The sequence below is a fragment of the Pseudonaja textilis genome, chromosome 1, assembly GCF_049901715.1.
Source record: "Pseudonaja textilis isolate UNSWEBS1 chromosome 1, rPseTex1.2, whole genome shotgun sequence".
NCBI lineage: Eukaryota > Metazoa > Chordata > Lepidosauria > Squamata > Elapidae > Pseudonaja > Pseudonaja textilis.
Genome location: NC_141990.1, coordinates 124,175,849 through 124,199,983, shown reverse-complemented (window position 1 = coordinate 124,199,983; position 24,135 = coordinate 124,175,849). Strand labels below are relative to the sequence as shown.

The 24,135-nt window shown below is 37.7% G+C and overlaps 1 protein-coding gene across 3 annotated transcripts in view; it reads left to right on the top strand.

Moving 5' to 3' along the window:
• Positions 1 to 1,800: 1,800 nt before the first annotated feature.
• The window catches only part of MCPH1 (microcephalin 1), a 114,379-nt gene continuing 92,044 nt past the window's right edge, over positions 1,801 to 24,135 (top strand). For 2 of the 3 annotated variants that reach the window (XM_026695212.2, XM_087916375.1), the window contains exons 1-8: positions 1,801 to 1,970; positions 6,264 to 6,355; positions 7,542 to 7,660; positions 10,408 to 10,492; positions 10,950 to 11,064; positions 13,231 to 13,371; positions 14,835 to 14,909; positions 19,278 to 20,240. In XM_026695212.2, the coding sequence (XP_026550997.1) occupies positions 1,937 to 1,970; positions 6,264 to 6,355; positions 7,542 to 7,660; positions 10,408 to 10,492; positions 10,950 to 11,064; positions 13,231 to 13,371; positions 14,835 to 14,909; positions 19,278 to 20,240 (1,624 nt within the window). In that variant the 5' untranslated portion in view covers positions 1,801 to 1,936. The remainder of the gene's footprint in view (positions 1,971 to 6,263; positions 6,356 to 7,541; positions 7,661 to 10,407; positions 10,493 to 10,949; positions 11,065 to 13,230; positions 13,372 to 14,834; positions 14,910 to 19,277; positions 20,241 to 24,135) is intronic. The other variant, XM_087916371.1, reaches the window with a different exon arrangement.

Genomic DNA, 24,135 nt, shown 5'->3' with positions numbered 1-24,135 from the left:
TTAATATACCGGATGCTAGCAATTTTGATGTCAGATTCAAATACTCAGGCTCCACATGAACCCACTAGTGAAATTAAAAGTTCCTTAGATCCCATTTAAAGACTCTCAGTTTTTCACAGAGGTGAAGGGAAGGAGGCAGCTGAATTCAGAATCCCAGAGCCAAGTCCCTGAAATCACAAAGCTAACTTTAGACTATTTTCCTGGATCAGGGAAAGAAAAATAAGAAATACAGAACAACCCAGATTGTATGGCAAAATAAGGGAAAACTGATATTGGGGGACTGTGATCAGAGAGCTGCAAACTTTAGCAGCAAGAGTTTGCATTGGGCTCCCATAGCTCAGAATGGGAACCAGTGCTCGGCAACATTATAAAACATGGGAATTGTTGTCCAGCAACTAAGTCATGTCCAACTTTGCAACCCCATGGACCATAGCACGCCAGCCCGCCCCCCCACCCCCCCAATTTGTCCAAATTCATGTTCATTGCATTGATAACACTATCTAAGCATCTCATCCTCTGCCATCCCCTTCTCCTTTTGCCTTCCATCTTTCCCAACATTAGGATTTTTTCCTCTTCTCATTTAGTGGCCAAAGTATTTGAGCTTCAGTTTCAAGTATCTGTCCTTCCAGTCAGGATTGATTTCCTTTAGGATTGACCAATTTGACCTCCTTGCAGTTCAAGGGACTTTGGAAAGTCTTCTCCAATACTTAACCCAGTAATTCTCCAATAATTAATCCAGGTAATTCAAATGAAACTATAAATGGGCACTCAAAACTTTGGTATAAAAGAATAAGCCACAATTAGAGGATCAGTTCAGGTTAGTCTGAAGGAATAGACTTGCAGCCTTCAAACACCTGTTTGTGTACTTGCAGGTGTGAAAAGTGTGTATGTATGTACACGTACACAGCTACTTCCATAGCTAAAATGAATGTAACTTTCACACCCAGATACATGAATGCATTGCTTTATTCGAACATGTATGAGGAAAATTACAGGTAGTCCTTGAGTTACAACCACAACTGAGCCCCATATTTATGTTGCTAAGTGAAACATGTTAATAGAGTTTTGCTCCATTTTACAAGTTTTCTAGCCACAGCTAAGTGAATTTTTGCATTTGTTGTTACGTTAGCAACATGGTTGTTAAGTGAATCTGGCTTCTCCATAGACATTTTGTCAGAAGGTTGCTAAAGGGAATCACATGACCCTAGGACACTGCAACCATTACAAACATGAACCAGTTGCCAAGCATCTTAATTTTGATTATATGACCATGGGGATGGCCTAACAAACTAAAAAATAACTTAAAAAAAACTTTAAAAACCATGTCACATTTTGCAGTGCTGCTGTAACTTTGAACGGTCACTAAATGAAGCGCTGCAAATCGAGGAGTAGCTGTATATGCCCCAAAGCAAACGATCCCATAATCAATTTGTAATAAAGGTACCAGGTAATCAGGCGTACCCTATCTGGATTGCAAAAACTGCGCCAAATCGGGACACCTGCTGGGGGGGGGGGAAATCTGCCACTCCAACTGTTTACAGCGCGCGCATGTGACTCCAACCACGAGAATTTGTAACTTATGCTTTAGCAGAATTAAACTCAATGGTGACGACCACGCCTCTTTCCACGCGCGGGATCACTTAGGCGGCCAATCCAGCAGAGGCGGCTGCGTTTCACCTCCCCCGCCCCCGCCCCCGCCGCCCGAACTCAATTCTTAAACGGAGCGCATGCGTATTGGGTGGAGCAACGTATCTCTCACTATAGAGCTAGGAAAAGTCTACATTTTGGGGTGGGGGTGGGGTTATTTCTATGGGTATTACCAAGCCATTGCAGAACCGGATTTGGGGGGGGAGCTTGGCTTTGCATTGCGCATGCGGTTATAGCGGAGGGACGTTTAAACGGTAGCGTGGAGTTCGTTTAAAACTGTTCGGTTAGAATGGACGTTAGCAACGGCCGGCCTGTTTTAGCAGGTACGGGCGCGGTCTCTGCAATTTTTCGGGGGGAGGAAAAGAAAGCGAGAAGGTGGGGGGATGGCGGGATATGGGAAGGAAAGACTATTTCTTTACACGTTAGCTGTGCGTGGTTGTAAAAATCATTGGGGGGCGGTATTGAAAAGGTAAAGGGGGGAGCCTAAAGTATGAAGAGAGTTTATGGGAAGTAGCGGTGCATATCTTCATCTTGCCTCAATCTCCCGGCACGGCTGTGGGCCACGTTGACTAGGAAGTCGCAGTTACAGAGGGGGGAAAAACTAATATGCAGGGTAAGGTCGAGCTTCTTAACCGCCCATCTCCCTCATAGAGGGGCTCTCTAGGCGTTGTACAATTTAATCAGTACAATAAAACATTAAAACCCGAATAATTTAGGATTAATTTTTTTTAACGTACATAAAAATGTACGATATACATACACAAAATTGCAACAAAAAAAATTCTCCTTCCTCTCCCCTGACCTAAAGTGGGTATGAAATAAGCTAGTGTGGTGCTAAGTAGGTTCTTTTTTACTGTCCCAACGGTGCTTTTTCAAGAGGCAACGACTTTCTGGTGTTTCTTCACATCCAAGAAGCTTCTTCAGAGTTCTCGAAACCTCTTCGAAGAAAAAACCAAAGTCCAGTTTCCTCTTGGAAAAGCACCCTTGGGATAACTCTTTATGTGCATGACTGCATTCCCACTCATGCTTAGTAATACTATTACTAAATTTGCAGATGGTACAGCAGTGGTGGGACTCATCTGGGAGTGGGGGGATGAATCTGCCTACCGGGATGAGGTGTAGCGATTGCTTTCATGGTGTGGAGACAATAACTTGGTCCTCAACACCAATAAGACCAAGGAGCTTATAGTGGATTATAGAAGGAACAGATCAGACATCCAGCCCTTGCTTATCAATGGAGACTGGGTGGAGCAAGTGGTCAGTTTTAAGTTTCTGGGTGTTACCCTAAAAGAGGACCTGACCTGTGGTGCCCACATTGCAGCCCTGGTCAAAAGGGCCCAGCAGAGATTATACTACCTGAGACTTCTCAGAAAACAATAACTGAATGAAAAACTGCTGGTGACCTTCTACCACTGCACCATAGAGAGTATTTAATCTTACTGCACCTCTGGTATGGTTTGCCAATTGTGCAGTGGCAGATAGGACAGCACTCTAGAGCAGGGGTGGGAAAACTTTTTGGCTCGGGGGCCGCATTGACTTTTAAAATTTGACAGACGGGCTGGGTCAGCACAAGATTTTTTGGGAAGCGTCCCCCCTTTCCCCCCCCTTCTTCTCCTCCTTCCCCTCCCCTTGGAGGCCCCCTGAGTCAGGAGTTGCTACCGCTGGCACGGATCCGCACGGCTCCAGTCCCGCGTTGCCTCGGGAAGGGAAAGGCAAAAAGGAAGAGCCGCGGCAGTGCTTTGCAACGGCAGAGCGGCACCGGAGGCTCAGGCTCGGTGGCTCCTGGTTTTGCCTTTCCCTTCCCAAGGCAACGCGGGACTGGAGCCGCACGGAGCTGCGCCGGCGGTAGCAACTCCTGACAGCCCCAGCCGGACACCTGAGTGGAGCCCAGGCAGAACTGCCTGTTGCTGCTGTGGGCGCTGCTGCAGGCGTCTGGCTGCCCAAGTAAAGAACTGCACCAGCTCAGGGCAACTGTGAGGAACAAGAGAGGAAGCCAAGGTGCTCATTTCATAGTAGTCAACTTCGCTCTCTTTTGCTCCAGTTAGGTGTTCCCGGCATGCACAAGGAGCATGAAGGAAGGCAAAAACCGCACGGATGCGTTTTAAAAGTCAGAGAACTTTGCCCAAAACTTCTCATGTATTCAGGGGATACACCTCTCCCAACGATGAGTTGGTGGCGATCTAACAAAACGTCTTCCCAGCTCTTAAAGATTGATTTTAAGAGCGCCCCAAGAAGCCAAGAACGAGAACAGACATAGAGGCGGGTCCCCTCCCAGGTGACAGCCAGGGCTTTGGCACCTACTTTTTTCCTGAGAGGTGCGGTGTCTGCCTCACTTCATACTCCTTGTGGAGGGACACACATGCCCCGTCACCCCTGCCGCCACTACGTTTGCTCGGCTTCTTCCATGGGGACACTCTTAAAGTTGACCTTTAAGTGGTCCCGGAACATCTGCCCACCTGCCCGGCACCCACCCTCCCGGAGCACGCTTTCTTCCTTCTGAAGAACGTGCTTCTTCCAGCCCGGCCTGCCCCGGCCAGCCAGCAGGTGACCACATGTACTGGGGCTTGTCGCGAGATGCCTGCAGCATGCTCTGTTCTATGTGTTAGGCCGAGCAAGTCCGAGCAGCCGGCGCATAGAACAACGTGGTGCCGGACCATTGGAGAAGCAGAGCAAAGCCGGAGATTAGTAGCTTCCCCTTTCGGCACAGAAAGTTTCCCCCAACCAGCCGGCTGGTCTCTTCCTCCTCGGCCATACAGAACAAACAGGCAGAGAAGGAGGAGAGCAACTGGCCAATTGGGAGGGGCTTCTTGTGCTGCGAAAGAGGTGGCTAATGATCTCCAGCTCCGCTCTGCTTCTCCAACATCCGGCGCCGCCCTGTTCTATGTGTCAGGCCCAGCAAGTCCGAGCAGCCGGCACATAGAACAGGGTGGTGCCGGACCATTGGAGAAGCGGAGCAAAGCTGGAGATTAGTAGCTGCCTCTTTCGGCGCAGAAAGCTTCCCCCAACCAGCTGGCTGGTCTCCTCCTTCTCTGCCTGTTTGTTCTGTATGGCCGAGGAGGAGGAGACCAGCCGAGAAGCGCGCTGCCAAGCGGGGGCCACGCGGCGCAGGGCAACATGCCACCGCCCAGCCCTGGCAAGGGAAAGCAGTGGGCGTTCCCCAGGCGGTGGCCTCAGCCCCGCCACCAGGGAAGCAGCTGCCCAGCTCCGTGTTGTGTGTGCAATTTTTTGGCGCGCAGCGCGGGGTCTCTTGGCCGGCCCTGATTTTTTTTTTTTTCAGAGTTGGGCCATATTAAAATGACCAACAGGCCGGATGTGGCCCCTGGGCCGTAGTTTGCCCACCCCTGCTCTAGAGGGTTAATGTCATTGCCCAGAAGATCATTGGTTGCCCTCTCCCCTCTTTGGAAGAGCTTTATAGCTTCTGCTGCCTTAAGAAATTTCAAAATATTCTCAAAGATCCATCTCATCCTGGGCACCCTTTTTTTTTTTTTTTTTTGAACTATTACCATCTGCAGATGGTACAGAATAATAAAAACAAGGACAGATAGGCTGAAAAATAGGCAGTAGCTCTGTTGAATTCTACTGTATAGTGCAGTGTTGGTGTGTTGTCGGGGGTTTTCGGTTCAATGTGTGGATTGTGAAGGATGTGTTTGTGTTTATTTTCATGGTCATGATGTACACTGAAAATCGTGTTTGATTTTGTTATATGAGGTACAATGACAATAAACTAACTATAGTAAAGTAAACTAACAAACCATGACCTGGATGACTGAGAATCCCCATAAACATTCTTTTTTACTGCTTTCCTAAATGCATGAGAGATCTTCCCCCTGAATAAGAAATGTACAATTGTAGACCTGCGCTATTATCTGAGATGCCTCCTTGCTTCTCTAGGGCCACAGATTAGTGAGGTTTCCTCTCTGGAGGAAAAATGTGTTTAGATTTTCTATAGGAGAAAAAAAAAGTGCACATACAGGTAAATGCATTTTTTAAAAATGTTCTTTATCCCTCAACTATTAATCATTTTAAAATTCTATGTGTTGTAAAATTACAAATTGGTGTGTAAATTATAGGCATTGTGTTTAAAAAATATGACAGCTTGTGTCCTTGGCTGCTATTAAAGCAATAATAATCTTTGATATTGGAGTTGGAGCAATGCTAATGTCCGCCAAATTCTATTATTTTTTCTTAACTTTAGGGCAGAATGACACTCCATGCCACCCAGACAGCCTCATCTGCAGGCAATCAATTTAAAATCCAAATACATGAGACCCTTCACCATTTGGATGTCAAAAATTTGCAGGCTGTTTCTTAAACATGATTTCAACAAATAAAAATGGGGTGCTTAACGAAAACTTCGAAAACAGTACATTATCATCGATCCAATTTAGTCTTTATAAAAACGATTTTGGAATAGCTGCATAATGTATAACAGAAGATAGGTCTGTAATCTATGTATTTGGGATAAAATTGCATTGACTTTAACAAGCCTCACCTTTGGCTTTGATGCTGATGAGAAAATGAAGTATGCCATTCAAATAATTAAAGATTTGATCCAAAAAATAGTAGTCCCAAGAAAATATTGATCTGTTAACATTTCCCTCATAATTGCTGTGTAGGTGTTGTAGCATATGTTGAAGTATGGTCATCCAGCAGAACGGAAAACTACTCAAAAGCCTTTACTCAACAGCTCCTTGATATGGGAGCAAAAGTAAGTAACTAAGCCAGTTGGTATACATCATATTAGTCCATAGTTTTGTTTAACCTTTTTTTAATAAAGCGCAACATGCATAAATATAAGGCATGATTCAGAAATCATTAGAGATTGAATTGAATACTCTAAACTTAATCCAATCAAATTATGTTGTAACTAAATGTGTGAGTGAATATGTCATTTCAATTCTATTGATATGAAGGATATAAATAGGCAGATACCAAAATGATTTCAGAATTCACCAGTGCCATCTCCAGTCTGTTGAGATGAAGGAGCCAAAATAGTTGCTAACCATCAGGCAAAATCTTTCAGTGGCTTTAGAGAAAATAGGCAATTTCTACATTAACAGAAATGGAGGTTGTTGTTTTTTAATGGAACCCAAATCAGGTAACTTTAAAAGTTGTAAAAAGTTTAAAAATGATGTTTCACTTCAGTAAACTTCAGGTAAACCTGCCTTTCAAAACTCCTTTGCAAAGCAACTCCATCACTTGTTTTACCTGCTTGCTTTTGTGGTGTTCCAACTCCTCCTAGATACTGGAGATACAAGAAAGCAAATAGTTTGCTTATTTTTGTTGTTGCTGATGTATAATATCTTGCTTGATAAAGAATTCTTAAAATTCTAAAGTTGCACACTATTCAAAGATTTGGCATAGCTTAATCTTTAATTTGATTTCACAATGTCTCCATGAAATCTTTTTCTCCAAACACCAGACTACAACTAAGGCTAAGTAATTTCACATTCCTTTTTTATGTATTGTCTGTTTCTTTTTAATTTCAACTGCTTTTTATATACTTTGCATAAGATATACTGTACATCCACCATGGCTATTTTTATTAGGTAAACTACAGCATGCGGATCTCAAAGGAATAAGTAGTAGTTAAAAAAAGTAGGAGATAATAGAAAATAAAAGCTAATTAAATTTAGCTCATATGACACCACTCATTACATCTGGAGTCCCCAACCACCTGGCTGCGACCTACTACAAAGGCAACTTTTTTCTCTTTATTAAATAGAGTACTGATGGAATTAATGTTACTTTTAAAATCTGCAAATTCCCTGTTTACCTACTAAAAGCATGAAATAATGTGTGACTTTTCAGTAGAAATGAAGAATCTTAACTATTTTCAGAAACCATTTATATAGATAACATTTTAAAATGCTTTATTCTTTTATGTTTTGTAGATTTCTAAGACTTTGAATAAACAAGTTACTCATGTGATCTTTAAAGATGGATTCCTGTCTACGTGGAATAGAGCTCAAAAAGCTGGAATTAAACTAGTGTCAGTACTTTGGGTAGAAAAGTAAGTTTTGATGCTTAGAAATATACCAGAGGAGAAAATATTACAAGAATAATACTAGTGCAATTGATGTGGATTTCAAATGTCCCCAGTTGCTGGCAGGGAATAAATAGGAAATGCTAATAATAATGCATGAAATAAAGCAATGGTCTGAATTAGTGTAGGAGCTTTGATAAATATATCTTGCTGTCAATTGAGAAGTTATAATAGAATTGAAGTTAACTACAAATATGTTTTAATATAACATTTAAACTTCTAATCTTCCAAGGAAATATTGGCTATTATAAGCATAGTTAAAAAGATGAATTTCTATAATATTTTATTAAAGTTCTTAAATTGCATTACAGTGATCCAGAAATTAGCTTAACTTTCCATCTTTGTTTGATTGATTAGAGCTCCTATACTAGTTATACAGTGCAGTGATTGCTTTTTTTGTGCATCACATACCTTATTGATGACGACATAATACCTAAACCAAGCTTAAGACAAAATACAAAGAAAAACCAATTCAGTTTAAAATTACCTCAAATGCTGTTTAGAATTATAATTTGAACCTTTATTATGCCTAAAATCCCGAGACTCATTTTTTGGCATGTAAGTTTCCACCTTAACTAGTAAAGTATGTCAAATTTCTTGTGTGGTATGGCATATTCTGTTTGCATCTGTAAGATCACTAGATGTCACTAAAATCCCATTGCTAGTTCTTTGAAAGTTTTCATTGAAGTTCATATTTTCATAGCCTTACAGGTAAGTCCTTACTTGCACGTAGTAATTGGGGCTGGAAACTCTGTTACTAAGCCACATGGTTGTAAGGCGTAGACACATGATTGCAGTCCCAGTTGCCATTATTAGGTGAATCCCACATGGTCACAGTGTCTTTGTAGTTGCGTGATCACCATATCCTGCTGGCTCCTGCCATATGATTTTGTTTATGAAGCCTAGAAGTGAAAATTGCAAATGGCAATCACAGGCTTGTCCCCATTGTGTTCGTAAGTTGAGAATTAACTATATTTTCTGTGAAAGAAAGAAGTCTACACCAGATCAAGAAATCACATATCAAAAATAGAAAAGAATATTACGACAGTAGACAAGACTTTGAATTTACATTCTGAGCCCTTTTTCATTTTTTAATTAGTGGTTTCAATCTCTTCTTGTTATAGCAGAGAATAACATTGTACATTTCTTTCTTTTACTGATGATTTTCTCTATTTCCAGTATTCACTCTTTGCCTCTCTGCTTCTCTTAAGTAGACAAAATGAGTGTTGCAATATTCATTAGAGTTGAGCAGCTTGTGGTAAATATTACAAACAAAACTAACAATTATTAATTAAAAATAAAAATGAGAAATACTGTAAAAGAAATTTATCTTTATAAATAACACTGAATCACTCAGTAGCACTCACACCAGCAGATTGGAGAGAGAGACTGGAGAAAAAGAGATTTAAAGAGAACAAACTGTTTCCTCTTCTGCACGTTGGAAGCAATGTAATCAGGTCAAAAGCAAAACACATTGAGAAAATGCATTTAATAAATAAATAAAAGCCTTACTTTCAAATATCTGTTCTTTATGGGGAGAAAAAAAAACAGGTCAAGGACAGGACTATGCATGCTTAATGGCATTCATATGACTGAGGGACATTGCAAAGGTTGTAAATGGTCCATAAAGTTATTTTTCAGCACTGTCATAGCTTCAAACAGTCACTGAAGGAATAGTCAGCAAGTGAGGAGTTGTATTGTTACAGATTTCTGGAATTGAGACATACAATTTTCTTGAAAAATACTGTTCTACAGTAAAAATACTTCAGCAAATATTCAGATGATATGTATATCCAGATGTGTCCTATAGAATTATTTTTAAGTGTCACTTTATGTTTGGAAGTTTTACACTTATATACTACATAGTCTGATTAGATGACCTATAAGTCACCCATCCATTATATTAAGTGCTATAAGCAGGCTATGGATCCTTGGGAAAGCAAAAAACAAAGGAAAGCATGGAAAGCAAAAAACAAACAAACATCTCTTTGGCAGTTATTTTGCCATGTTCTCTCTTACTGACTACAATGTTCAGATTTCAGATTTGTCCTAGCTGATTCTATTAGATCAAGCATGATTGGATTGGAACTTCTTGGCATGCTTACATATAAGAATTTACAGTTATGCCTGGTAGCAAGTGGTTGCTGTAGGTGACTGGTGATTTTCTGAATTAAGGTACTGAGCCAGAAAATTGTCAACTCAAGGAATGGTTTATTCTATGTTATCTGCAACTGAAATTTTGATACTTTCATGGGTGGGATCATAGAGAAGCAAAGGCTTTCATTTCTCAGAATGTAGAATCACTGACCTGATTGACATTTTAAGTCCTGCTATAAAGCCTTGGTCTTGGACTCCGTCTGCCAGCAAAACAGGAATGTGACCTCTGCATTTACATTTTCCCCCTATCTAGTGTGTAGCCTGCTAGCTCTTTTACAGTCATGTGCTCTATCTTCACCCATCTCAAAATGAATATAACATGGCATTTGTAATGTGATTTTTACAAGCAAACAAGTGGTCTATTTGTTGACCTGGATTTTCTGGGCAAGCTTTGCTTCTCTGGGATCTTGGTAAGATAAAAGTAAGGTTAAAAAAATAAATAGACGTATGAAATTGAGCATGATTTGTTAGAAATATAAAGGTTTCAATTACCTAGAAATAATAATAGTAAATCTGTCTAATACTAAATCAAATGTGTATTCTTAATGCTTTCTCAGATGCAGAGAAGTTGGAATGCATATTGATGAGTCATTATATCCTGCAATAAATACTAATGAAGGGTTACCTCAGTTTATTAAAAAGGTCTGTATATGCATAGTGAGTTCCTATTAGTTTAAGTGCCATCTTTAATTTTGTTTTACATTGCTCTTAATTAAAAGCCTTCGATGACTGAAGGATTAAAACTGGTTAAGTATGATCTCAGTTCCCAATGTATTGATGTAAAACATAAAGTTCAAAAAAGACTAAAATAATTTGTTGTATTAACCTGAGATGATTTTCTAGTAAACATTTAATTTGATAAAATATGCAAGGAGCTATTGCTTGCCATAATCCCACTCAACCTTTGTTTTAGCCCCAGATTTTTATTTGAAAATGTATTGCATCATGTGAACATATTTCAATACAAATATTGCAGTGATGCGTGAAAAGTACTTTTTATTTTTGTAGAATTGGTGTAGTAAGGATAAGTCTAGTGTTTCATATTAAAGTATTATTTCAAAACTTACATATCAGTATAATGACTCTTTTTATTTTGTAGCACAAATGCATGCAGCCCAAAGATTTATTTGGGAAAACTCCAGAGACAGATCGTAGATTACAAAAAAGAATGGAAACTATGGTTAAAGAATTAGAAATGCAAAGAGCAGCAACAGGCAAGTATATGATCCATTTGCACTGTTAAACCTCTTAGCCTTTGCACTGAAAAATAATGCTAATATATCATGACACTTGAGATAATTTTTATAATAGCTCTTTGAATTAATGTTAAAATGTTGAAGATCACTGTAAAATACGTAGAGAAATATAAAACATGGAAGGGGGTTGATATTTTGAGCATTCTTACCTCCATCTACTGAAATATTTTACAGGAAAGGCAAGAAAGATTGACACAAAGAAAGAGCACACTTCACCTTCTTTTCTCACCAGTTCTCAAGTCTCTCTTCTCATGAAAGATAGTCCTTGGCTTACAACTGCAGTTGGGGTTAGATTTATGGTTGTAAGGTGAGGTATCTATGTGACTGCCTGACTTTACAACATTATTTGCAGCAATTCACTGTGATCATTAAGCAAATTCACAGTCATTAATGCTGTGGTTGTAAGTACAAATCCATTCTTCTAAATAGGCATTGTTTGCCAGAAGCAAAAACTGTTGCAAATTATAGTGGAGAGATCAAGGGTCAGACCATGTGCGGACTCTTTCCATATTCCTTTGGGTAAGAAGCTGTTCAGTTGTACTTCGATACGGTAACAGCATTAATCTTTTATACTTTTTACAGACAGAAGAAAGGTTATACATAACTATCTAGATCATTAGCTTTGAATGGAGAAAGTGATGTTTAATACCATGTTTCTCATATAATAAGGCCGGGTCTTATTTTTTTTTGAGCCCCGAAAAAATGGCTAGGCCGTCTTTTCAGGGGTGACTTAATTCCCCCCCCCCTTTGCATCTTCGGGTGGGCGGGCGGCGATGGATGTTGACCTCGGCGTTGGTGGGGCACTTCGTATTGGGGTCAACACAGGCAGCACCATATCCGGGTATGCAACAAAAGTACTTCCTAACGGCAAGCCCCCCCCCCCCACCATTCTCCCCATTTCGCATGTTTTAAAATTAAGGCCTCTTAATTTGGGGGGAGGGGCTTAATTTTATTTCATGCCTATAAAACATGCTGGGACTTCCGACTGGGGGAGGCCATATTATTGGAGAAACAGGGTATATTCTCTAAATTTGCCCTGTGTGGTGGTCTCTCATGGAAAAAAGACACAACGCAAAGTTGTCCCGGGATGAGAGCCCAGAGCAAACTCCGAAACCCTCTTTTATTAGAAGCAATCTTTGTTAACGTAGCAATTTTTGTTAACGTCCTATCACAAACGCATTACATCACACAACATGCACTGATCATTCGCATAAAGCATACAAGGCTGCAAAGTTTAAGTTTGCTACAGTTCTGATTAAGAAATGGCAACAATTTGTCCTTACTCCGGCTCCGATGTGTTAGCACGTACACAAAGAACAAAGAATCATAGATCCCACAGCCCTGCAAATTTAAGAGGAACATACAGAGCCCACAATTTAGACACGAAACCTTTTCAACACATGGATTGCTGTAGTGCAGGGCTGTCAAACTCCTGGCCTGCAGGCCAGATACATCAAGCGCTGGCTATGCCCATGCCCGGTTTAGTAAAGGGGAGAAAAACCCCATATGTCGCTGTGATGATAGGAGTTTAACACCCTTGCTGTAGGGTATTGCAAATCAAATAACATATTTGAAATAATTTTTTCATTTCTTAGTTTTTTAAAGTTTTTTTAAGTGTTACGCTAATCTGAAAGCAGTCTACATATAAAGTAAGTTTCTATTCTGCAGGTAATGTGAATCAAATTAATATTTCCTCTGATTCCAAATGTTGGGCAATTGATGCCAATAATTAATATAATACACTTGCTTACTATGAAAAATAAAAAATAAGACTATGTTTGCAGAAGTACTAACCAGTTTTTTTAAATAACATTAGAACAATACTTTTGAAAAAAGAAGAGCATCTGGTTGTAGACTATTGTACTACAATAAATTAGATTTTTCCCTGTCCATGACAGGGAAAAAATAGATTATTCTGTCTAATGGTTAGAATTGACTAAAAACTTTCTTATTGGATGATCCCAATATGTTGCAGCATTTTAATATAGATCTCTTTTTTAGACTATTTTAAAATTTTCAGAATGTTACAATAATGTCCAAGTTCCAAATGTTACCCTTTCAAAATATTGTATATATTCTTTCTTCTTAAATGTAAAATTCTATTGATCATTTGCCATTTTTTAGAAACAGACATACCTGTTTTATTATTTGAAGATGATGGTTCACTGGTATACAGCCCGGCAAGTAAAATAAAGTATCAGCGCAGTGTAATGGAGAGAAGAATAAAGGACATGAAGGAGAAAAGAGAAAATGTTTCCCCTACTGGTATGATGATAAATGTTGCTTTCATTTGTAGGATGCAGAATTACATTTTCTTTTTATTGCTGGATTTTTATCAGTTATTGGTTCCATTTTGCCAATATGCCTCCTCCCCATTCTCACATCCTTGTTAGAGAATTGGCTGTTAAAATGAAATTTAATCTATATATATTTTAATGAAGAAATGCATTTCTTCCCCGCCCCCCCTTTATTTTGGTCACTTTTGCTTCCATCATTATTTGAACAATTATGAATAAAATCTCTGAAACAATAAAATAACCATATGCTGGAATGTGTTTTTTTCTTTAGACCTAAAAAATTAATGTTACTGATTTTTATAATCAAACATATATTTTAGACATAGGGTGGATGTAATTGTTTTATTGTTCACTGTCCAGAGTCATTGTTGAACTGCCTATATAGATTGATTAAATAAAGGTTCCTTCAGTTATGGCTGCCACTGCTCTAATGAAATGAAAAAAAGAACCAACAAATTCTCAACAGAAGAAATAAAAATTAGAAATAAAATTGTTGAAAAGCTCTGATATAAAACTAGTGGGGGAATGCTGGAATTCTATAAATTTTAGACAGTTAAATGGGAAGATACTGATATTTTGAAAAATGGAATTTAAAGGAATACTATAAATGTATTCAAGCAGGCATGAGAAAAAAAGTCATAAGTAATGCAAAAACATTAGAAAAGTGTAATGCTGTAGAAGAAAATAGGAAAATAGAGAAGTATAGATGTGATTTGTTCTTGGAGTAATTGTATTTTTTTAAAAAAAAACAGAAAGGCTAAATTTGGTATCTGACAATTAGAAGAATGTTGTTACTGCTCATTTATATAAGGCATGTAAGATTACTATAAATTGGGGAAAGTGGCTACACTTTTCATCTGTGAAAATGTCTGCAAAGGAAATGCAGTATATTGTGTTACATTAAAATACGTTCATATTGTTAATCTTAAGATTTTTGAAATAGGTTTGAAAATAGAAATGCTTTATTTCTGAGAAAGAATTTTTGTTTATTTCTGTGGTAATACAATACAATCTTTGGAATGAAAAAGCTTTTTTCAAGATTTTGAACATATTTAAATTTATTGGCCTGAAATTGGAATTTATCAAGCTAACAAATGAATGTAGCCATAAATAAATATTTTTAAAACCCTGACTTTGATTAGAGGAGACGTATCATTCAGAAGACATATTAAGTTGAAGACTTATTGTTTTATTTGTGTGGTAGTTTCCTAGCTATAGCATGCTGAGCTCTTACATGGCTTAGTATGATGGCTTAATACAACCCTCAGAATCTGTAGATTTTTAATACCAAAGAATCCAAAATATTAAAAGCACTGTAATGAAATATTGTCAGGAAATACATCTATTGAATATGCAACTACATATTAATATTGGCCTTAAAAGTCTTTAGGAATTGCTTACTCAACATAAATCTAATAACTAACATTTTAGCTTCACAGTTATCTCAGATGTCTGACATTGACCCTGCTGTTGTGTCTGCAACCTCAACTTCAGCATTGACTTCAGGTAAAAAGAAAAAAAAACTTTGGAAATAAAATTTAAATATTTGCATTCAAAAATACCCAGCAGTTATGTCTAATTGATAATACTGTAAATAAATATTTTGAATTACCCTGTAGTGCTCTCTTAACAGATAAGGAATCTGTGGAATATTTTATTGAAGAAAGATGCTACTGTAAACAGTTAGTGCTCCTAGTATGTTTTACTGTTTGTTATTAAAAAGAGCACTACTAATACAGTAATTATTAGAACATGGACATGTATTTTTAATTCTGTGTTTGAACTCTTGAGATCACCTTTTTATTGCTGATCTAGAATTGATGTCTTGACAATCACTTCCTGACTTAAATCTTGATATCATTTCGACATATAGGACAGAACACTCCTTATTTCTCTTCATGGTGCAGAATGATTGCACTCACATTATTCAGTGAACTAAAGCTTCCTGTTTTATCCAAACATGGAAACTGATTGCCCAGTTTGGAGGAACACCAAAAAAAGATGGACGACATTGACTGCAGGATTAGACAAAAGAGAGCAGTTCTCATGAACTGTCAAGGAGATTTATATGATATATATCTTATTTCTGCCCAATGAGTTTTGGAACTATGTTCCTTTCCTAGGGCAATCTGCAAATATATAAAAACATTTAAATATGCTATTTACAAACATTTAAAGATATTTTAAAACAGAATGATTTTAAAATATCAAAATACCAAGGAAAAAATCCAAATTTAATGAAAGAACAATTTGCAGCAGTGTAATAACTAAGCTGATATTCTTTTCTATACAATATGCATAGTTTAGTGATTGGCAAATACTTATTAGGTTTTTCAGGTTCCTTTTTTTCCTGTCTTCAAGGTTAAAGGAAGGAAAATTGAAGTTTCTGTTCTGAAGTCACCACTATTTGTATGCATGAACCTAAACAAATTAGTTATGGTATATGCATGAGCCAATTTCAAAGCCCTTAATAATTCTTTGTCTCATTAATACATTAACATGTAATCAGAGGCAATCACAACCCAAGATTACTTGAAAATGGAACTTTACTCTGATCCAGATAATGAATCTTAGTATTAGTAAATTTAGTATGGGGTCATGTAAACAAGAAAACAATTGGTGGAACTGTCCCATTTTTTATTTATAATTTGTTGTGGTTCTATTTTTATTTTATTCAAAAAAAATTAAATACAAAACTCCCCCCAAAATTAAAAAAAAACAAAGAAAAACACAAAGGACAGCATTTAGAAACTGTATAAAAAAACCTAACACATATACACATATTATCCCCTCTAATTGAATACTGATTAATATATTACAACATTAGTTTCCCACCTCTTGTGAAACAGACCACTTTTTTAAAACTGCTAAATCTATTTGCAGTTTATTAACCTATGATCTATATACTCTATTAATGACAAAATAGCTAACAAGAACAATAATAGAAAAGGGCAAGATTAAAGTTTCAAAACTTGTTAACAAACTGTTGTTGTAATCAACTTGTAGAAAATGAAATTGTTTTCCAGTGAAATGTGTCTCCAAACTCCAACTTCATAGGGAAAACCAATTTATCACTTCTCCACTCGGTCAAGTTTCTGCTAAAAATGCAGGCTTGAACTTCAGGGAGGCATGTGCAATTGACTCAATTGTTCTACCATGTTTCTCCAACAATACGGCCTCCCCCAATAGGAAGTCCCAGCATGTTTTATAGGCATAAAATGAAATTAAGCCCCTCCCCCCCCAAATTAAGGCCTATTTTAAAACATGCGAAATGGGAAGGGTGGGTGGCTTGCCGTTAGGAGCACCCCACGGGTAGCCATGCCTTGCCACCAACCTCCCTAACTGTTGCCAAGTACTTTTGCTGCACACCTGGGTATGGTGCTGCCTGCATTGACCTTGGCATTGGTAGGGCACTTTGTATCAGTAGACCTTCCGCCACTGTTGCTTTTCCTTCCACTGGGAGAGGCCGCCCAAGGCAGCGATAGTGCCCACCTGTCCATGGACAGGCGAGGTGACAGCCCGTGCCGTGTCCTCTGAGCTGAGCCCCGCTGAGTGAGCGACTATGCCTGTGCTGCTGCAGCGTTTGGAGCTGCCGGCGCGTTTGGACCTGCGTGGGGACGGGCTGGGCGAGGGGTGAAAAGGACGGGTGGCTTTGGGCTCTTTCCACCAGACCCGCCGGCCAGGGAAGCAGCGCTGCCGTCGCCTCGCCTCCCCGTCTGCAGACGGGTGAGTGCTATCACTACCTCAGGCGGCCTCTCCCAGTGGCCCCTTTGGGGTCGGGCTGGAGGGACTTGGGAAGCCAAGCTCAGGTCGGCCCGGTTCTTTCACTTGGCAGGCGGGCACACAGGTGCGGTTTGCTTTCTCGGCTCTTCCAGCCCGCCCAGCTCTGGCGCGGCCCTGGCAGGATGAGCGGAGGGCCTGGTGGGGAGGCGCTCGCTGCCTTGGCCAGAGCTCCGCCGCCGGGCAGGAGGGCTCGCCTGTCAGCTGCACTGGGCGCCCCAGGCGAAGCTCTTCATGCTCTGCCTGGCGCCAGGCAGGGATGGCAGCTGGGCACCTCTCCCAGGGTGGGCCAATCCTGCGCTGCGGCCCCAGGAGATTCGCCTCCCCACGTGGGGTTGGGCTTCCCTATTGAGCAGGGGAGGCTTTGTCATAGTAGGGCATCGTTTTTAAAAGAATGGGCTTTGCCTTTGAACGATGCCCGGGAAGGCGGCGACAGGAGCTCCTGAAGCCAAGTGTCTCCGCCAGGCTCCAGTTGCAGGGAGGAGCCCTGGCTGGCCCCACGTGGCTGCGCCAGATGCCACGGCGATGCTCCAAATGCCGCAGCGGCACAGGGAGAAGGGAAAGCAACGGTGGCGGAAGGTCTCCCGATACGAAGTGCCCCACCAACGCCAAGGTCAACATCCAAGCCGTCGCCACCCGCCCACCCGAAGATGCAAGGGGGGGAATTGTCACCCCCGAAAAGGCAGCCTAGCCGTTTTTTCGGTACTCAAAAAAAAAAAAAAGACCCGGCCTTATTATATGAGAAACACAGTAAGTCTGTAAAAACCATATTTCTTTCCACCAAAACAGCTGCTTTCAGATCACATTCCTTTTGTGAGTAATTTATCTAGAGCTACATGTATCTGAATATTTTTCACAGTCATTATCATTTCATCAAACTTTAAAAAAAAAATCAAATAGGGATTGCATGTTACCAAATGGTCTTTTTTCAGATGTTAGCCACATTTACTTATCTATAATCTGATACATTGTTGCTCTCTAATTTAACAACCATAGATAAGAGAGCACAAGCATTGAGTAATATTTCTTCAAAGTGAATAAATAGAAAAAGAAACAAAGAAGAAACCATGTAGTGAGAATCCAATGTAGATGTAAATCAAATAAAAGCAGTTTCACTACTCAGGAACACACCATGTTTTCCTTATGGAAACGCAAAAGCTATTCAACAACAAAGAGAAAAGGGAAGCAAAAGAACAAATGAAGTCCAACGGGATGAAAATGATTTGGCATTCAACCAGCTGGTCAAGTTTTTTTTTAAAAAGAAAGCAAAATTGAAACAAAAACTTCATAAAGTGGAGTTAAAACCCATCGAATCCAGGGAGCAGCACTGCCAAAGAACCGGCTTTGATAGTAAAATCAACAAATCGTTGGATGGAAAAAGAAAAGTTCCTACCATTCAGCAGGCATTTTGGGGAGGAGTTACAGCTGTCCCATTTTAAAAAAAAACAATTGCATAAATTATTGTAATATTGATACAATTACATAAATTGTTCAATTCATTATGCCTGAACTCCCTGGTATCATCCCTTGTCATTATCCCTTGTCTTTAGTTAAATATATATACATTTGATTTTCAAACAAAAATAATTCAAGCCTAATTAGGCTTATTTCAAAGAAAAATACACTGCTTTGGTTACATAGATATCTTATTTTTTTGTAGAAAAACAATGAACAATGAACATACAATAATGTAACATTCACCCACTAATGCTCCACAGAAATGAGTCCCTTAATTTCCACTTGAGATTATCCAAAGTATTATGGAAGAACAAATTTGGTGTTTGGACAAATAGCATCAAATGTGACATATTTTTACTGACAAAATATTTGCAAAAGGCATTCACAAAGTATGCTAGAGTGATTAAAGAATCCCTCTTTAAACCAGTGAAGCAATGGTATCTTTGGAAGCTGTAGAGGTGTTTCAGGGGATGTTCTGTCCACATGTACCTGTATGTAGGCATAGCCATTTCCCTTCTCTTTGCTGGTAATCCATTTCAAATGTTTTATCTTACTCTGTTTTATTTTTTTTAATTCATATTAACTTTCTTTAAAAATAAGATGTGCTTTTCAATAACAAACTGTTTCTGATTATAGATCTTGAGAGTAATCACCTTTTAAATTCAAGTTTTGCCAATTTGGTTGGAAGTCCCGAAACCAAGAACCTTGGAAAGAAATCAAGCAACTGTTTAGCTAGTACTGAAACTGTGATGGATGTTTCCAGAGCTGAATTATATACCTCTTCTGGTTCCCCAAGTGACTCGCAATACAAAGGCCTAAAGCAATTGAGTGGTAAAGATTTATACACTAATTCAATCCTACCTAACAAAGGATGTGATTTCGTTGTCAAAAAGTCACTAATTGATATGTCTACTACTCCAGAATGCAGAGATGGTATTGACTGGTTTTTAGGCATTGCTGATAATCCCCTTCCTCAAGTGAAAAATGTGGACCATACAGTTTCTGTTGAAAATATAGTCCATTGTGAACTTACTGAAAATAACAGTAGTTCTGGCAATGACTTTCCTTCAGTTGATCTAATCAATACTCCAGTAACAACTAAAGATTCTTCTCTTTGCAAACAACGAAAATATAGAAGGAAATCAAGCCTTAGACTGAAGGCATCTATATCACATGATAAAGAACCTCAGAATGATTTCTTACTTGCATTGCTTACTCCAATTAAGTCTACTAAAGATCAAGATTCTTCTTTTGAAGATTGTTTTTCATCTAACCTTATTAAAAATAAAATAAGAGCTAGCCTTACATGTCAGCAAAAGTTACAGAATGACAAGGAAATTAAGTATAATTCTCCCAGAAGCAAACTAGAAGGTATGTTGCAAAGTTCTAGTCCAGTAAGTACAAGTTACAACAGAAAGAGGAAAAGAGTGACTGAGATTACTGAGGATGCAGTAAATGAGCCCAGGCTATCTACATTTCTTCAAAGGAGAAACACAGGTGTAAATTGTACATCAAATACTGAAAATGGAAACGTAGAAACTTCAGACTGTTTTTTAAATTCCAACATTCAGGAACAGATCACAACCAGTTCTACAGCTGGTAAGTTGTTATTGAAAGATAATTGTCCAGCAAAATAACATCCAGAATTATTTTAAATGTCTGAAAACCTTCACTCTAAAATATAATTGAGCGCAGAGGTATTTTTAGAATCTCATTTAGAAAAAGGAAATAGTCTATGCATAAAAATATTTAAAGAAATATTCTATGTAAAGAATATTTTTCTAAATATGTTTTTAAAAAAATAAAGATAAAATTCAAATATACAGAAGGAAAAAGTAATGAAAAATTGTTATATGTGTCTGATGATAGAATATTATTGAATACTTCGTATTCCATCCATATAATTTCATGTTGGTTCCCTGTGTAGCCACAGTTTTTAGCAGTGTTAAGAATTTTGAATTGCCTATTCAAAATCAGTATAGCAAAATCATTTTACTGTAACCAGGAAGTTATTAAGCAGAAATTCCAAAAAATTATACAGTTTGAAAATTTACAGCTCTAAAGGAAGGACACTTTATATAAAGACTATATTTAAGTTTTGTGGACATTTTGCTGAACAAATAAAACTTAGAAATTCTAATTTTAAATCCTTAAAATCTTACCTAAGAATGTCTAAAAAGACTACACTGGACGTTTATGAAGATTGTTATTTCATTCCTGAAAATAATTGAAACAAAGACAGTATAGACTTAATATATCTATAGACTCTGAGGTTTTCATTACTGGAAAGCATATCTGATGATGTGATTTTGTACAATATTAATGCTGCTGTCTAGAAAACATACATTGTTCTCTAAAATACATATTTAAAAGGTTCATTGTATAAAATCTACTTATAAAATGCTAGAAAGAGGTTACGTACGAGAATTACAGATTTAATGTTTGAGTTTTTTTAACAGATGTTAAATGAATTATGAAAATAACTAATATTTGGCTTCCTAAATATAACTGAATGTCCTTTTGCTGATGCATCTGAAATAATGGTCTGTGAATACAGTGCCTTAATTTCAAGAAAGATGTGTATGTATAGATGTATAAAGCACAAAACATGGAGAAGCCTAATTTGATCTTCAGAAAGTGAAATAACTACGTTTTATATAGTTTTCAATAAAAAATATATGAAGGCTTTGTCTACTGAAAAGAATTACTGTATTCTTTTGATTCAGTTTTAAAATATAATTACATTTTGAGTGTTCTTGTTTTTCTGCAGGAATTAACTGGTAAAGTAGGTTCTCTGTTATAAAATGATAGCTTTATTCTATAGCATTCTGTTTTTTGAGAATTCATTACAGATACAACCTTTAAGAGATATGAAGCTTTTAATAATTAAATTTGCAACGTCAGCTTTCAGGCGGATTTTTGGAGTCTGGTGAAAATTCTGCTGAAATTGATATCATATACATCTACTTGGTAATATTCCTTTAAAAGAGAAAGCTCTTCACTGTGCATATGCACTTGATTGCTCAGTGTTCCATGGACTGTAAAATTTAGTGTACTATAATGTGTTTCCACATAACTAAACCAGGACAGTTTGTAATGTTATAGTCTAATTCTGTGCATGTTTATTCAATCAAAATTAAACTCAGGATCTTGACTTAGATCCAATAAGTACAGATTGGATTATATGAGTCTTCAGTTAGCTAGGTTGTAATTACATCTAAAATCAAGGGTCAGTCTGAATTAAAATCTGGTTTACATGTGGAAATTAAAACTTGGTTGTTTCATCTATTAACGGCAATCTAGTGCTATAAGGTACATTGACTGTAAGCTTCAGTTATGAAATTAATATGTTAATTCTGGTCAGCATACGAACCAATAATCATTGAAGATTGTAGTGTTTGTTTTAGGTGCATTTTCTTAGTTTAATGTAATAAACACTGACCTCAGGCTCTCCTCACATATCATTCTAGAAGAATTGTGGGCACCTAACATTTTATATTGGACTGTATACACAGAACCAGGAGTGGCAGGAGCTCCATTCTTTACATTTAATACTTGATCTAATATACAGATTATGACTGTACTGAATCTCTTTCGTATGTAAGATAGATTACTTCTGCTTATGTTTCAAACAAAATTAGGAAATTCAGACCTCTCACAAGTATAGTATATGTTTTCAGTTGTTAAAACAGCCACATCTTTTAGGCTACATGGAAATCGGAGCGGGGGAGATACTGTAGCTCTGTTATAAGTAGCGGACAGGTGCTGTCTTGTGCAAACTGTAAAACAATTCTTCTGAACTATTTTTTGCATAATGGTTAATACATGGGTTAATATTCAGCCTGACACAAAATATAAATTCTTTCCTTACCAGGAGCACCAATAACTCATTTATAAATTTCTTACAAATATTTATCTACTTGGATATAAAATGTGATTTATTTTCTATATAGTGTATTGCTACCTAGATATTTTGAATTAATAAAAGTATAGATGGGAAATGTCTTTATCTGAACTGTGCATTATTGTACTATAAGAGTATATACATGGTGTCTTTTCTACCAAATCCAGGGCAATGAGTGATATAATCTTTGAAGCCAAACTTTCAGTTCCAATTATGTTATAGATTTGTTTTCCTGGACAGCTCTCGATATTTTAAAAAAATGTTTCAGGTATTGGGAAAGAAGTGTTGCTGTTTTTATGATATGCCATTTTAATTACTCTACAAGCAGCATTATTTGCTGAGCATGTACTTTTTTAGTCAATGCAATATCAAATTCAAACTAGAACTGAATATGTACATCTGTACATGATTTGTGGGCCTGCTGGAATCTAGGTTTTTCATTTCTAATCTACTCGTCTTTTTGAATGGCAATAGTAAGACTTTAAATCACTTCACTTATTTGTCATCATTGCCCTAGTATCAGTTCACAAGATTATGTGAGAATTAAATGTCCTCATTAGCTATAGTTACCATTACTAGGGTTGATTGTAAGAGACTTACCTGCAAATTTTATAGTGATGAGTGTTGGAGACATGCTTTTCCATGTTTTCTTATATTATAAACGCCTAAGTCCCATAGAAGGATTAATAATGCATTTCCTTTTTGGCATAATGTTATATGTCAAATACTGGCTAGAATTTGAAGAACGCCAATTCCCAGATGCAGCTTAGTCTTTATGAACAACTATGTTTTTATATAAAAGATTTCTTGTAAAGGTGAAGTATATCTCAGCGTTTGAAGCTTGCTTATATTTGTATTAAAAGTCAGCATGCATTGAAGTTTGGGAAAACAATTCCAAAATAGACCCTTAAAAGTTAACATGGCCAAATCATGCCTAGAAAATGCCATACTACTGATACTGTTTTCACTGGCTGTGATCCCTTCATTTATACCATCCTAATCTTAGAATATCCATGTACAATATAACTTTTTCCCCCTGCTATTTTTTTTTCCTCTCCTATTTGCCTGCAAACCTAAAAAGATAGTTACAGAAGTACTTAATAGATTTTGGGCAAAAGAAAAGTTGTTCAGAGAATGGCATGAATAGGTATTTACAATTGTACAGATATGTTCATAAAATATCTACAGTATGGCTAGAATAGTGACGTTTCTTACTTCATGGTATATTAGAGCACATACCTCCTGTTTTTGTGCCAAGAGATCTTATATCAGGAAATTTGATGTTCACAGCAGTTTTTCCCATCCAGCCAAAGACTTCGTTATATATTCCATAAAGCTCAGGCTTCTGTTATGTTACATGTTGTATTAATTATATTTCATCTGTTAGTTGGTGGAAATAATGGCCTGAAGATAGTGAGCAACCAGGTATGAATGCAGTTATAACTAAAGCTGAATTTAAGAGCAGACATCTTAGAATTCAAATAATACATGCGAAGTATACGAAATTAGATTTATTTATTTTTTTTTAGGTATATAGCCGTTTCAGTTTTGGGTTGTGAAGCTGTTCCAACAATTTGGAAATATTCTGAA